The 17,215-nt window shown below is 36.7% G+C and overlaps 1 protein-coding gene across 1 annotated transcript in view; it reads right to left on the bottom strand.

Annotated features, from left to right (window-relative positions):
* The window catches only part of TMEM232 (transmembrane protein 232), a 157,583-nt gene that overhangs the window by 124,735 nt on the left and 15,633 nt on the right, over window positions 1-17,215 (bottom strand). The window contains exons 4-5 of the mRNA XM_028149762.2: window positions 2,616-2,727; window positions 1,398-1,503 (exon numbers count right to left, since the gene is read on the bottom strand). Coding sequence (XP_028005563.2) covers window positions 1,398-1,503; window positions 2,616-2,727 — 218 coding nt within the window. The remainder of the gene's footprint in view (window positions 1-1,397; window positions 1,504-2,615; window positions 2,728-17,215) is intronic.

Below are 17,215 nucleotides of genomic sequence, written 5' to 3'. Positions count from 1 at the left end.
AGGGTGTTTCAGTTGTGGAGCTGGTAGAAAGAAATCATACTTAGGGCTTTTATTTGGAGTTCAATATTATAATGAGCTTTTGGCTGTGTGTAACAGAAAACACAGTGTCTTCAAATAACTATGCTTGTAACTTCACAAGATCCAAGTTGGAAAGGTTCCAAGGCTGGTTAAGGTAACTGCCCTCTGTGTGCATGTCTCCATCTTCGGGTTCCCCTGGTGTACCTGATGACTGTGATGACTATACAAGCACTAGGCATTTCGTTCTTTCCACCACAGCATTCAGAGAAGAATCCAGAGAGCACAGGGAGGAAAGGGGTGCTTTGTTCTCAGATATGTCTTTATCAAAAGCAATTCAAAGGATGAGTACCGTATTCCAAACAGACTCATCTTCACATCTCTTGATCAGGACCAGGTCCTGTGACTACCCCATCTATCTAATCACTTAAGTTTAAAGAGGTGTTGTCTTACTTAGCTTAGCTCAGTCATGATTCACCCCTGAGGCTGGGAAAGGCCATTCAACTTCTGAATCACGTGACTGCAGGATGCCTGAACAAAACTGAGGTTTAATTGACAAAGAGGAGCAAGTGGCTTCTGGTTGCTGGTAAGCCAAGAGTGTTTACTTCCATATCATTTAAACATTTAATAGAGGTGAAGCTGTGGATGGCACTGTGACAAAGTGTTGTATAGGCAAGTTAAATGCAAAATTTTTCTTATTCTTCCTGTTGCTTGGAAGCTCCCAGACAGCACTACAAAACCCAATTTACACAGGGAAATACTCTCTGACCTCATGCACTTCACATTCTGAAAACTCATTTTAAAAGGCACACACATAAAATTTAGGTCTTTTAGGATAATGATAGAAGCAATTTTACCTCCTTAAAAATAATGGTTTTTAATTTCTTTTTTAGATTAGTTGGAGGGTAGTTTGAAAGGAGACATATAAGTGAGAAGTGATAAATGAAAAGGTAATGAGTAAAGTGGCTGTTTAAAATAAGTGAAAAACTAACGGCCATTTGGTTAATGTTTTATGAGTAAGAATTCTAAAATGCAGAATCAAGTTTCTCTATAGTCTCTATTGTAATTGAAAAATCACTAAATGACACTTTATATTACTTTTTAATTAGTTACTAATTTTAGAAAAAAGCAATAAAGACAATGCTGAGCAAAAGAGTTTAAAGCAATTTTGTAATTAAAAAGTTGAGCAAATTCATTAATTCAAAATTACAAAAGGAACTTTCATAATGAAACATTATCAGGTATTTCAATAGAGAAAGACAAATTTTTCTTGGATCCTGCACAATTTCTAAATATTAAAGATCTCAAATTACACCTTCACTGCTAATAAAAAATAAAAAAACACTTAGGGTAACTGGGAAGAATTTAGTTAAAGCACATACCATCTTGAATTTCTCCTTTGCATTGAGCCAGATACGATATTTCAATCCATGTAGTAGGAAGATGCACATGTTCCCCGGTGCCTAACGTGCTGAGACCCAATTTTCTCTGTGATGGGGAAACATGAAAGAGGAAAACAAATATGTACTATTTATTTATTTAAATTATCCCTTAATTATATTTTCAAAGTCATTCTATGAGGTTGATGCTCTGTGGCTTGAATTGTATAAAAATTTTTATTTTTGCTTTTATTATTTTTACATGTTGATTCTTTATGTAAACTGTTTTAGTACTAAAATGTAGAGAATGTTTGTTACTATTCTGAGTGATATTAGTTATTTGTTGAAAATAATTATCACTCTTCATTTTCTAGGGCTTTCTTCTATTTTTACGTCATTTCCCTACCAAGAGGATGCATCTCTGATTTTAAAAAGAAAATAAAAGTATATTGATGAAATGTGATTCAATAGGAATTAGTTTCACGCCAAACTGCTGAAAAATTCTGGCTACTGCACTGTAGATAGGCAGAAGTTAATAAACATGACAACCCTCTGTGCATATATTGGCATATATAGTGAAGGTTAAGAAAAGCTTTCTTCCCTCTTTACATCATATCTCAGTTACCATTTTTTAAAGACAAAGTAGAATTTTCATTATAAAAAATGTATTTACCAGCCTTTGATATTCTGATGTGGGCTCTTTGACTAGTGTCAGCAGCTATATTCCCTAATAATTTAATAGGAATCTCACTCCAGAAGCCATTTAACATTGAATTATCTCTCTATATAAAAAGCTAATATGCAAAGTGTCCCCTCTGGAGTTCCACCAGGAAAACAGGAGTTGGATCACTCGCTATGACGTGCACTGACCATCAGGGGGTGGTGTGGAACATTGGTGACCAGCAGCAGCAGGGCACTAAGGGAGCGAGGGAAGGAGGAGACAAGGAGTCAGGGAGGTGGGGATGTGGGGAGATGGGGAACCTGATCTGCCCTGATCACCAATCAGGCGTAGGGACCCTACCTGTGCACGAATTTCAAGCACTGGGACTCTAGTTTGATTATAAACTTTAATTTGCATTAATATTTTTAACTATGCCTACCTATAATTAAAGAAAGGTGTATTCTTTTTTTTTTCATTCAATATTTTAGAACAAGTAATCATCCACCACCAACTAGAACAGAAAGTTCACATACCAGCTAAATCAAATAATGTAACACTACCTTACATTTGAGAAGGATTTTTCTAGCTAGGTCCAACAATTTTTCCTTCTCTTTTGGATTTTTTGTTTCATTGAATCTCAAGATAAATTCTGCTGTGATTGAAAATGGTGGCCTAAACAAAACAAAACAAAAATCAATAATTATAGCTATCACTTCTAAATTTTAATTAACCAACTTCTGATGGTTAAGTATAACTATTTTTTCTTAAAAATCACCTTATAAGGATGTTTCACACAAAAACAAATCAGTAAAACAATATATATTTACAGTCCTCCTAGATTAATCTTATCATACTTAGCATATTTGGATTGAGAAACAGAATTCTCATGATGTCAATGAACTTTATAAACTCTGGAAAAAAGTTTCTGGGATGGTTGCCAGAAATCTTGTTGGTATATGCCTTCTTCATAGGTAAAATCCAGCACACCTTTAATTATAAAGACTGATTTACCTCCTTATATATGTCACTATTAGTTGAATTTAAGATAAACCTTTATCCCATTATGTAAGCTGAATCAGTCCAACTATGGCTGGAGTGGGCAGGGAAGGAAAGATATATGTAGTAAGGTCAAAATGACAAATAGCCAGATTAACTCTAGATAAAATGGGAAGCCATTACAGGGTTTTGATAAAAGGCATGAAATGATTTAATTTAATTTTTAACATGATCATCCCAATTCTGGGTTGAGAGTTGAAGTGTCAGGAGGTAGATGTAGCAAGGGAGGAAGCACACATATTTAAGTGAGAGGTAATGGTGGCTTCGATCAGAGTTCTAGCAATGCAAGTAAATAGAACAGTTTGGATATTGGATGTATCTTGACATGAGCTCTAATCAGACTGCCCAATGAATTAGAAATTAAGTGTGGGGGGGAAGGGAATTATGATTGGACTGAGTAACTGGAAGGATGGAATTGCCATTTACTGAGATGGAGGATATTGATATAGGAGCAGATGTGGGGTGAGGGTAGAGAATAGGTTCCGTATTGGGACATGTTATGTTTGAGATGACCATGGTCATCCAAGTGACAGATGGATATATGAGTTTAATCTCAAGAAAAAGTTTCATACTTGATACATCATTTTAAAAATCATTAACATATGTAAGATCTTTAAAGTCTTATGAATGAAAAGGACCCCATGAGGAAAGTATAGAGAGAGTACATAAGTATATAAAAGAGAAGTGAGACAAATAAGTTGAGGTTGTAGGCTAGAAAATGAGCAGACTGATTATAAGATGGGCATGGAATCAAAAATGACATCAAAGACATAATGAATAAGTAGTAGAATTAATGTTATTTATTGGTGTAGGCAAATAATTGTTGAAGTCATGCTATTCAAGGAGTGATCTGAAAGACTAAAACATATTTTTAACATCTTACTATATTCAGAATTTACTGAATTAGCTAATCTGTGGGATATAGAAAAGAAAACAAATAAAAATTATACTTTGCTTCTGATTAATTCACAGACCTATTGGAGAGACACATGTACACAAAAGTAATCCCAGTGACACATGATCACAGGATAGGCAGAGGTAATCGTATGATGCCCTGTAATTAGAACCAAATATAGATATCCTAGATAAAAACAATTAATGAAATAACCAAGTTAAAGCCTGGCCGGTGTAGCTCAATGATTGAGCATCGACCTATGAACCAGGATGTCACGGTTTGATTCCTGGTCAGGGCACATGCCTGGTTTCAGGTTCAAAACCTAGTTGTGAGTGTGCAGGAGGCAGCTGACCAATGATTATCTCTCATTATTGATGTTTCTGTTTCTCTCTCTCTCTCTCTCTCTCTCTCTCTCTCTCTCTCTCTCTCTCTCTCTCTCAAATAAATAAAAATATTTTTTAAAAAGAAATAATCAACTTTTTAACTGCCATACTAAAATGGATGTTCACTTGGTCATATATTTAGTAACATTTATTGACTATCTTATATATATCAGGCACTAAGCTTGGAATTGGGGATATAACTGTGAAATAAACAAAAAACCCTGCCCTCATGGAGCTTATAGTAAAATAAAGAAAGAATTGAGGTTATAGAACTTACAAAATATCCTAGAATTTGACATTTTTAAATAAATAACTTCATTCTTTTTAATGTTTTTATTGATTTTTAGAGAGAGAGAGGGAGGAGGAGATACTGATAGAAACATATATGAGAGAGAAACATTGATTGGCTGCCTTATGCATGCCCCCTACTGGGGATCTAGCCTGCAACCCAGGCATGTGCCCCAGCTGGGAATCAAACCCTGACCTCCTGGTGCATGGGTTGATTGATGCTCAACCACTGAGTCACACCAGACAAGCTGAGTAACTTCATTCTTGATTTGCTATTCTTTATTTTACTCAGAGTAAAATAAAGAATAGCAAATCAAGCACCTCTACCTAGCACCTCTGTGAGTCAAACATTCTTCTAGGCAACAGAACACAAGCAGAAATGAATAAAAAAGCAAATGTGCAATCACTTGCCTCATGGATTATATACTCTATTGGGGGAGAGTAGATATGCAATATCTACAAGAAAACAAAGAATAAGATGATTTTTGAGGGTGACTGCTGTGAAGACAAAAGCACAGTGGTATGAAAGAGAATACATTGCAAGAGAGCTATTTTATATTAGGCAATCAGGGAAGATTTCAAGGGAGACATATCTGAGCTGGGATGAGAGAGAGACCAAGAAGACCATGGATAAAGAGAAACTGATGACAAATCAGAGTTAGCTAGGAGCTAGATCTCGCAGGGTATTTAGACCAAAGGTAGGGTCTGGATTTTCTCCAGATGTAATGGGAAGACAATATAAACTAAACTAGAGCATGAAAGATTTAATTTACATTCTAAAAATATCACTAAGGCTGCTGTTCAGAGAGTAGGAGCAGGGATACTGATTAGGAGGCTGCTGTAGAAAGACAAGGAATTAGATGATGGTGACTTAGTAGAGGAGGAGGTCATAGAGATAAAGAAACTGCTTAACTACAAAGGGCCAAGAATTCATCTCAGCTCTAATTCTAAAGCCCACAAAAATCTGTTCCATAATTTAGTATTGATGTATCTGTCTTTCAGTACTTGCTGTAACTTGAGGTTCTTAAGTTTTTCCTTATTGCTGTATATACAATTTGCTTAGTGAACACCTGGTGATTAACTGATACTAAACTATACTTTCTCTGTTTTACAGGAGTGGGGTGGGGAAGGAGGCTCAGAGAGCCTAAGTATCACACTTAAGGTCATAGCTTTAATAGTGAACAGAACCAATATTTGAAATAAGATGTCTAAGTCTTTTTTACTCAGGTTTTTTTTAATAAGATCCCTTAGAATATATTACAGTATATAAATATATACTGTGTGCATTCTTCTTAATAAAATAATAGTCAATGTGACAAGCCTATTTCTCCACTACCATCTACAGACACCCCCAAACATCCCCAACATACACACACAGAGGCACACATACAATATTCAGGGTTTCAAATACAAATTAAAAAATACATTTTCTGAAATTAGATATTTTACCTCAACTTTTTCATAGGCTCTGAGGAAAATGCATTTGTTTGATTTTATTTCTAAAGCAGAGAAAAGCCTCAGGATGAAAACAATATGTAATTTAATTTCTATGCTTAGAATACACTTTATAAATAATTTAAGTTTTGTTGATTATTTTTCAATATGGATTGTGGCCTGTAATGAATCATAGAAAATATGGAAAGCCAGTGGTTTTCAGCTTTCTGTATAGATATCACATACTTAATTGGTCTACCACACTCATGTCAATAAATATATTAATGGAAAAATCAATATAGCTATTTTAATCATTTCTTACCCATCACAAATAAATTGAGATTGTTATACAAATTAAGTTATTTAATGATAAACACAACACATGATAAGAATCCAAAAGAAACTTTGAAAAAGCAAATATAGGCATTTAAAAAGAAAACATACTTTAGTCTCACACATTGCAATTTTTTCAAATTATCAAAGAATTTCACAAAGATGAATGTAATCTACTCTAAGTGCATGAGTGCAGTTCTGTAGAAAAGGTCGTAGCTGAAAATCATTGCCATAATTCTGTATAATAAAAGCCTAATATGCAAATTGACCGAACGGCAGAACAACTGGTGGAACAGGTGGATCGACTGGTCGATCGACTGATCACTATGACATGCACTGACCACCAGGGGGCAGACGCTCAACGCAGAAGCTGCCCCCAGCCTACAGGCCCCAGGCCAGCCAAGACGGGTGCCAGCCGAGGGCCCCAGATTGCCCTGCAAGTTGCCCCACAAATGGGCCCTGATTGCCGGCCAGGCCTAGGGACCCTACCCATGCACTAATTTCGTGCATCAGGCCTCTAGTTTAATATAAAGAGAATATATTAAAGTCTCCTGATACCCTGCTCAAACTGACCCTTTATATACATTATCTGTGAATTCAAAAATTTTTTAGATGAAAATTCATTTGTTCAGTACCTATGTAATGAAAGCCTCCTACATATAAGGTATTCTGTTAGATATAATAGGACTAATAGAGGAACCAGGCCTGACCTCAGAAAGTTCACAATCTAGGAGGGAAGTCAGACACATCAAAAATGATGTAGCATAAAGAAAACTACTAAAAAGAAAAGAAAAGCAGTGGGAGCACAGAAGGAGAGCTCATGATTCCCAAACTTCCTAGTCCTATAATCTTTGTATAATCAGTGTAAGCTATAATCTTCCATCTGTGGAAATGTGGACAAAATCTTACAGAATTTTGAAAATCATTAAGCCAGGATACACAGTCTGGTTCCTGGCAAAAATTCAGCTGTAGATAACTGTGAGTTATAAGCATTATTGGTTTTGATTAAATATTCAGAAAAAGCTTCTTTGCAGAAATGGCACTTGAGCTGTCCCTTGAAGTACAGACAGAACTGGAATGTGACAGAGCAGCAGTTATTCCTTCCAAAACCTTTCCCTGCTTCTTCCTGAGCACACGATCATCCAGGTACAGTCTTTATTTCCCAGTCTTTCTGGAAGATGTGTATGGCCCATGCACAAGCCTGGGGGATGTTCACATTTCAGGTCACGTCTAACTTAAAGACAGTCTACTTTCTCTAGAATAAGACTTTTTTTTCTCTCTTTCCAGTAGACTGGAACACAAATATGGTGCTGAATCAGCTTTGATCAGGCAAATGAGTACAATGCCCTATGAGATAATGAGGATCCTGAGTTTCTCACTGACCACTAAAGCAGAGTTATTTTGTCAGCCTACACCCACTGGATTCATATTTCAAATAATACACGTCTATCTGACTTAAACCACTGACATTAGTTGCTTCAAATTTACCCTAACATAATGGTTAAACTCAAGATAAGAAATGAAGATGCAAATACTCAGTTGAGAACAAAAGTAAATGGCATTAAATAGCAATCTACGGCAGACACTTATAGCTGCCTACATCAATGTCTATTCTCCTTCATTTTTTACTAAAATATTCTTTCTGGTAATTATGTATGCACTTATTTCTAGGTTTCAGCCAGTAAGATAGAAGTAAAATTCAGATAGTAGTTCTAGGAAGTCCCCTAATAAAGTACACAAGCCTTTTTTCTGCCCTTCCTCTATTCTGCTGCATGAAGCATGACTGTGATTGCTGGTGCTTTAGCAGCCATGATGGATCATGAGATGGTCTTAAGAACAAGCCATTTGATCAAGGGAAGATGGCTGCCGACAGGAAGGCAGACTGCAAGATACTGTGTGAATGAGAGAACAAAGGGAGAGTGTGTGGTCGCACGGGGAGTGTTTGTTAGTGAGTTGAGGGACAGCTATACTACAGGAGACAGTGGGAGATGGCCGGATGGGGTTCTCCTTACCCAGCAGCCCCCACTGCTGCTGGGTTCCCTCCCAGAGCGACCAGCTCTGACACGGAGACTGCGCCATCTTGAAGGGGAAAGTGGATGTTATTGGAAGCCTAAAAACCTACAACTATAAGCACCTAGCGAACAGCTGCGAACCCGAAAACACCGGTTCCCAAGTGGCACGAGCATGCGGATTCAGAGGAGCTCTGTACCCACTCACGAAAGGTCAGATTTCGCCTGGGATAAGGTGAGGTCTGTGGTCCAGGCAGGAGAGAGAAACGTGCACTGTGGGAGCTGGAGGACCTGGGAAAGTCTGCAACCAGAAAAACCCACGGCGGTTGGGGCTGGCGTGATCCGCAAATGTGGAAGGGGGTCTGCAGAGCTGCTAACAGAAGGGAACTCTAAAAAGCAACCCATAGCTGAACTGGGTGCAGAAGGACAGCCTAGACATTTTGGGGGTGTACCGGCTGCTTGGACCCAAGGAGAAAGGAGACTGCGCAGACTTGTGCGCAGTGCCAGGGTTCGCGTGCTCGCTCTGGCGCGCTCTCTCTCTCTCTCTCTCTCTCTCTCTCTCTCTCTCTCTCTCTCTCTCTCTCTTTTCTATTTAGATCCTTGCTTTTAATTGCTGAGCCCAGTGCATAGGATCACCCAATTGGGGACACTCTAGGAGACTGCAGGGGAAAGTTGTTTTGTGGAACCTGGGGATCAGATCAGGGAGTGGCTATCAGAGAACCAGCTCAGGGGCAGCACTTTCTGCCAAACCGATATTAAGTACCACGGGGAAGATAAAATCTAAACATTAGCTAGAGAGGACCTATAGACCCGGAGGTCAATCCAGAAACACTGCCACTCAGGGGTTGAATCACAAATTGACTCTTGTGTAAACACAAAAAAAGGAGTATAAGAAATAAAGACTTACTTACTACCTACTTAAAAATCAGGACTGTGGCCTACAACACTGAGAAGCAGTGGAACACAGGGAACTTCACTACTGTCCTGACTAGGAAACAGGCATGCCAAACAGAACAGTAGAGGAAGTGAATGAACTTCACTACTGCACATTTTTTACATTTTTATTCATCTTTTACTTAAGAAACTAAATTTTTTTTCTTTTTTCCTCACTTGATTTTACCTTTTTAATTATTACATTTTTATTTTCATTCAGTATTATTACTACTACTATTTTACCTTTTTTTAAAAAAGTGTCATTTTATTTTCTCTTTATTTTACTTTGGGATTAGTGTTCTACATTCCATTTTCATCTTTCCTTTAGCATTATTTTACTCTATCTCAACTTTAACTTTATGCCATCACTCTCTTCCTCACTTTTCCCCTTTTTTGTCCTGTTTCTCTTACCCTATTCCTGCTTTAGATTTTCCCTATTCCTTCTTTTTACCCCCTGTTAAAATTTCACCCTACTTATATATCTAATTTCCAATCCACTGCTCCAAGTCCATACACAGCTCTCTCTTCTCTTTCTTCAGTATCCAAAAATTGTTTTTCTCTCTGTCCTTTTGTTGTTGTTTGCTTGATTGTTGATTATATCAGTTTTTTTATGCTTGTTTGTGAGATTGTTTCACTTTTTGTTTTTGTTTTTTTTTTGTTTTTGTTTTTTTTTTTGCTTCTATATTCCCTCACCTCACTTGATATTAGTTGTTTGTAGTTTGCATTCATCTCTAGGTATTTGTTGCTGGCATTTGTTAGGATTAGTGGCTGTTCTATTGGAGTTTTCTCCCCATATAAATAGTTTTTTTCCTGTTTCCTTTTGATTCTCTTTCTTTTCTCTCTTACTTTTTTCTCCTTTTCCAATTTCATTTTTGCACTCCTTTTTTTTTTTTCTCTTCTTCTTTCTTTCTTATCCTCTAATTCACCTTTCTCTGGTGGTCACCTTTATTTGGGGTTATTAATATCATGAATACATTTGTGTTCAGTGCCTTGTGTGTTGTGCCTTGTTGTGTTGTATTTTGTGCCTTTAAATCAATGCAGGAGAGAGAGAACTACATAACCAGACACCTGGAGAAGAGAGATCATGGGGAGACAAATAAACAGCCCACATATGAAAGAAAAGCAGGCATCACCAGAAAAGGAAGTAAACAAAATGGAGGCAAGCAACCTGTCAGAGAAAGAATTCAGAAAAATGGTCATAAGGTGGCTGAAAAGAATGTAAGACAAATTCAACACTATGTGTAAGAACCAAGAGGAAATGAAGAAGAACCAAGAAGAAATGAAAAATGACATTGCTGCTATAAAGAACTCAATAGAAAACATCAATAGTAGACTAGAAGAAGCAGAGACCACATCAGTGAGCTAGAAGACAAGGTAGGAAAAAATACCCAAATAGAGCAGCTTCTGGAAAAATAATTAAAAAGCAGGAGGAGAGCCTAAGGGAACTTTGGGACAACACGAAACGAAACAACATCCACATAAAAGGGGTGCCAGAAGGAGAGGAAACTGAGAAAGGAATAGAAAACCTGTTTGAAGAAATAATGACAGAAAACTTCCCTGATATAGGGAAGAAAAAACCCACACAAATCCAAGAAGCTCACAGAGTCCCAAGGAAAATGAACCCCAAAAGACCGACGCCAAGGCACATTATAATTAAATTGGCAAACACCAACGACAAAGTAAGAATCTTAAAAGCAGCCAGAGATAGACAAAAAGTTACCTACAAAGGATATGCCATCAAACCAGTGATTGATTTATCAACAAAAACATCAGGCAAGAAGGGAATGGAATGAAGTATACAAAGTCATGCAAAGGAAGAGTCTAAATTCAAGAATACTGTACCCAGCAAGGCTATCAATCAAAATTGAGCATGAAATCAGGAGCTTCACAGACAAAAAATGACTAAGGGAGTTTATTACCACCAAACCAGCAATGCAAGAAATGCTAAAGGGTCTGATGTAAAAAGAAGAAATAGGAAGCAAAGAAGGAACACAGAGGTAAAGAATAAAAATGGTGACAAACAAGTACCTATCAATAATAACTTTAAATGTAAATGGATTAAATGCCCCAATCAAAAGACATAGGGTAACTGATTGGATAAGAAAACATGATCCATATATCTGCTGTCTACAGGAAACCCACCTCAGAAAAAAAGACGCACACAGACTGATGGTGAAGGGATGGAAAAAGATTTTTCAGGTGAATGAAAAATGAAAAAAAAAGCTGGGGTAGCAATACTTATATCTGACAAATTAGATCTCAAAATGAAGGCCATAAAAACAGATAAGGAAGGCCACTTCATAATACTAAAGGGAGCAATCCAACAAGAAGAAATAACTCTGGTAAACATATACACACCCAATACATGAGCACCCAAATACATTAAAAAAAAAAAAAAAAACCTCCAGGAGGATATCAAGGGAGAGATTAACAGCAATACAATTAGTAGGGGACTTTAATACCCCACTATCACCATTGGACAAATCCTCTAAACAAAAAATCAGCAAAGAAACATCAATCCTAAATGATTCACTAGACCAGATGGAATTAATTGACATCTTCAGAACATTTCACCCCAAAGCCACAGAATATACATTCTTCTCAAGTGCACATGGGTCATTTTCAAAGATAGACCATATATTGGGTCATAGACAGTCTCTTCAAATTCAAGAAGATAGAAATCATATCAAGCATCTTCTCAGATCACAATGGCATAAAATTAGAAATCAACTACAATAAAAACAATCCAAAAAAATCAAACACATGGAGACTAAATAGCATGCTATTAAACAATGACTGGGCTACCAGAGAGATCTAAGAAGAAATTAAAAACATCATGGCAACAAACGACAATGAAAACACAACAATTCAAAATCTATGGGACACAGCGAAAGCAGTCTTGAGAGGGAAGTTCATATCTCTACAAGCCTACTGCAAAAAATAAGAAACAATGGTAATAAACTACCTAACCCTCCAACTCAAAGAGTTAGAAAGAGAGCAACAAGAAAAGCCCAGTGTAAGTAGAAGGAAGGAAATAATAAAGATCAGAGCAGAGATAAATGACATAGAGACCAAAAAAAAAAAAAAAAAAAAGAAAAGATCAACAAAACCAAGAGCTGGTTCTTTGAAAGGATAAACAAGATTGATGAACCTCCAGCCAGGCTCACCAAGAAGCAAAGAGAGAGGACCCAAATAAACAAAATCAGAAATGAAAGAAGAGAAATAACAACAGACCCCACATAAATACAAAGGATGGTTAAAAAATACTATGAACAACTCTATTCCCACAAACTGGACAACCTGGAGGAAATGGACATATTCCTAGAAAAATACAACCTTCCAAAACTCAATCAGGAAGAATCTAAACATCTCAATAGACCAATAATTATGGAAGAAATTGAAGCAGTTATCAAAAAACTTCCGGCAAACAAAAGCCCGGGACCAGACAGCTTCACAGGGGAGTTTTACTAAACACTCAAGGAAGATCTAAAACCTATCCTCCTCAGACTATTCCAAAAAAATTCAAGGGGAAGGAACACTTCCAAGCTCATTCTATGAAGCCAGCATCACCCTAATATGAAAACCAGATAAAGACAACACAATGAAAGAGAATTACCGGCCAATATCCCTCATGAACATAGATGCCAAAATCTTCAACAAAATTCTAGCAAATCGGATCCAGCAGTACATCAGAAAGATCATACACCATGACCAAGTAGGATTTATCCCAGGGATGCAAGGATGGTACAATATCCGCAAATCAGTACACATGATACCTCACATAAACAAATTGAGAGATAAAAATCACATAGTCATATCAATTGATGCAGAAAAAGCATTTGACCAAATCCAACACCCTTTCTTTCTTTCTTTCTTTCTTTTTTTAAAAATATATTTTAATTGATTTTTTTACAGAGAGGAGAGAGAGGGATAGAGAGTTAGAAATATCCATGAGAGAGAAACATCGATCAGCTGCTTCTTGCACACCCCCTACTGGGGATGTACCCGCAACCAATGTACATGCACTTGACCAGAATTGAACCTGGGACCCTTCAGTCCGCAGGCCGATGCTCTATCCACTGATCCAAACCGGTTTTGGCCAACACCCTTTCTTGATAAAAACTCTCAACAAGATGGGAATAGAAGGATCATACCTCAACATCATAAAAGCCATATATGATAAACCCACAGCCAACATCATACTCAATGGGCAAAAATTAAAACCATTTCCCCTAAGAACAGGAACAAGACAGGGATGCCCACTCTCACCACTCCTGTTCGACATAGTACTGGAAGTATTAGCCACTGCAATTAGACAAGAAGAAGAAATAAAAGGCATCCAAATTGGAAAAGAAGAAGTAAAGCTGTCCTTATTTGCAGATGACATGATTTTACATAAAAAAACCCGAAAGACTCCATCAAAAAACTATTAGACTTAATAAATGAATTCGGCAATGTAGCAGGATACAAAATTAACGCCAAGAAATCTATGGCCTTTCTATACACCAATAGTGAACTTACAGAAAGAGAGACTAAAAAAAGCAATCCCATTTACCATCACACCAAAAAAAAATTAAGATACCTAGGAATAAACTTAACTAAGGAGGTAAAAGACCTATACGTGGAAAACTGCAGGACACTGAAAAAAGAGATAGAGGAAGACGTAAACAGATGGAAGAACATACCATGTTCATGGATTGGTAGAATCAACATCATTAAAATGTCCATACTACCCAAAGCAATCTATAGATTCAATGCACTCCCCATTAAAACACCAACAGCATATTTCACAGACCTAGAAAAAACTTTCCAAAAATTCATCTGGAATAAAAAAAAAAATAGCCACAGATATCCTGAGAAAGAAGAACACAGTAGGTGGGATCTCAATACCAGATTTCAAGCTGTATTACAAAGCTACTGTTCTCAAAACAGCCTGGTACTGGCACAAGAACAGACATATAGACCAATGGAATAGAATAGAGAACCCAGATATCAATCCAAACCACTATGCTCAATTAATATTTGACAAAGGAGGAATGAACATACAATGGAGTCAAGACAGTCTCTTTCAATAAGTGGTGTTAGGAAAATTAGACAGATACATGCAAAAAAATGAAACTAGACCACCAACTTACACCATACACAAAAATAAACTCAAATGGATAAAAGACTTAAACATAAGATAGGAAACCATAAAAATACTGGAGGAATCCACAGGCAGCAAAATCTCAGACATATGCCAAAGCAATTTTTTCACTGATACCACTCCTAGGGCAATGGAAACTAAAGAGAAAATAAACAAATGGGACTACATCCAAAAAAAAGCTTTTGTACAGCAAAAGAGACCATCAACAAAACAATAAGAAAGCCCACTGTATGGGAGAGCATATTTGCAAATGTTATCACTGATAAAGGCTTAATCTCCAATATTTACAGGGAACTCATACAACTTTAAAAAAGGAAGATAAAGGATCCAATAAAAAAAAATGGGCAACGGACCTAAATAGAAACTTTTTGAAAGAAGACAGAAGGAAGGCCAAGAGACATATGAAAACATGCTCAAAGTCACTAATTATCTAGAACTACTATCTGAATTTTACTTATAAGTCCCGTATGTCAAGTATGTCAAGCTCTGCTGTGTCTCTATGTGGCAAGTTATGATTTAGTGATCAGCATGGCAATAATTCAAAATTTCTTGCCTCATTTTCTGTTAATGTATTAACTGCATTGACCTTCTACAACTGAAATCAAGTATTAAAATCTTAATCCTTTCTCATATTCTACCCTCTAGAGCAGTGATGGGCAACCTTTTGAGCTTGGTGTGTCAAACTTCGCCAAAAAACTGAGCATAACTTGGGCAGTGTGTCACTTTGAGGAAAAAACTAACTCTAAGACTCTAGTCGCAAATGTTTCATCCTCAGGAGCAGCAAATGTTTCATCCTTGGCATGCAGCCATGTGTCATCAGAAATGGCTACGCGTGTCAGTGCTGACACACGTGTCATAGGTTCGCCATCACTGCTCTAGAGACTTGAGCCAAGAAAATGGTACAAGTCCAAGAATAAGAGGACTGTGGGTTTAAAATCTTGCAAGACCCTACATATTTTGTACAGATAATCTTATCAGTAGTTGCTGATACATTATTTGGGGTAATATAACCTAAAGGAAGCTACACTGTAATATATTGAATGTGTTCATGATTTTTTTGGCCACCAGGCTCCTAAGTTATCATATTTTTGGCTAAATCACTTGTTAGCCAACCCAAATGCTACAAGTACAGATGTCTCAATCTAAAATTAACAGATCTAATTACGAGATCTTAACCATTAGGATTTCTTTAAAGGCTTATAATAATTCAGATGCATGAAACAAAAACAAATAATATTGTTCAAATAACAAAAGACCAGCATATAAATGAGTCTAAAATGTTTCTTCCTGGTGCTTGACAGCAGACATTTAAAACCCACATACAGAGCTATATTATATTAAAAATGTATACATATAAAAATCAAAATTATATAGATATACACTATAAATATATTATATTTTTAAAATATTTAGAATATGCATTTGTTGAGCACATTTTACTAAATATAAAAGTGTAGAAAACATTAATAAAAAGGAAATATTTCAGGCTTATTAACATTTCTGGAAGCTTTGAAGACTACAGAATCCTAGACATAAAAAATAAGCAGCTTATGTAACAAAGATGTAAAATAATCTTAATAGTTTGCCTAAATCTTCTTAATGTAAGACTTAGATTCCCTTTAATTTTTTCCCAGTCAGCTAAAATGTGTATAGTTTATTTAAGTCTTCAAAATCTTTTGGTCTTTTCCATCTCTAGATGATATTAAAAAAAAAAAAGCAAAACATACTATACATAACAAAATAATCTTAGTTTTAAAATAAATAGTGGCAAAATAGTGTCATCTGGAACCAGTAATCCATTGTAATGCTATGTGATTCTCCCTTTGGTCTAGAAATGTGTGGACTTCAGTACCTCATTTGAAGGATTTACATGGGTCCCTTTGTGTGTCTCTAACAGAACACACTCTGAGCCTACAAAAACTCATGTATCTGAGGAAGAATAAGTGAAGCACATTTAGTATGAGGCCTATGACAATTCATGCAAATCTAAGAAGAAGAAGAAGAAAAAAAAAAGAAAAACAAAGATGATGATCCTTCATGTAAGTTAGGTCTCTACTTCATCTCAAACAGCTGATGCCAGGGTCAGAATCTGATTCTCTTGATACAGGGGGTCATGGAGAGAAGACCCAGTATGTTTTCCAAGTGACTGTACAGTCAAGAGAAGGCCAGGATTTTCAAAGTGTGGGAAACTTACTGGAGGTTCCCTCCACATTGTCATCCCCATTCTTTCTTCCTAATCCCGGGAGCTATAGAGAAACTAGCCTGGGTGCTCAGCAAAGAAAGAAGAAAGGAAATGTGTGTGTGTGTGTGTGTGTGTGTGTGTGTGTGTGTGTGTGTGTGTGTATGAAGATCGGTCTCAATATAGATTTATACCCCAGGCAAAGATAGATAAATGGCCGGGAACACTCAGGCAGCAAAGTTAGTTTCAGCTGTCCCAACTGGTAGCATCTACAGGTGCCTGGCAGAGAACAAATGCAAGATTATCTGGAGGATGACACAAACACTTCCCCCACTCCCCGAAGGATAAGTGGGAAAGGATAAGCCACAACATAAATGAAAACAACAAAAATTAAAAATTTACCAAGACTATAAACATTGGAATAATCAAGACACAAATTGTACAACTATCATACCTGTTCTATAATATGCTTAAAAGTATCTGTAGGCAACCAGATACTCTAAG

This window comes from Eptesicus fuscus, chromosome 4 (assembly GCF_027574615.1).
Source record: "Eptesicus fuscus isolate TK198812 chromosome 4, DD_ASM_mEF_20220401, whole genome shotgun sequence".
In the NCBI taxonomy this organism is placed as follows: domain Eukaryota; kingdom Metazoa; phylum Chordata; class Mammalia; order Chiroptera; family Vespertilionidae; genus Eptesicus; species Eptesicus fuscus.
This window is presented reverse-complemented; position numbering and strand designations above follow the sequence as displayed.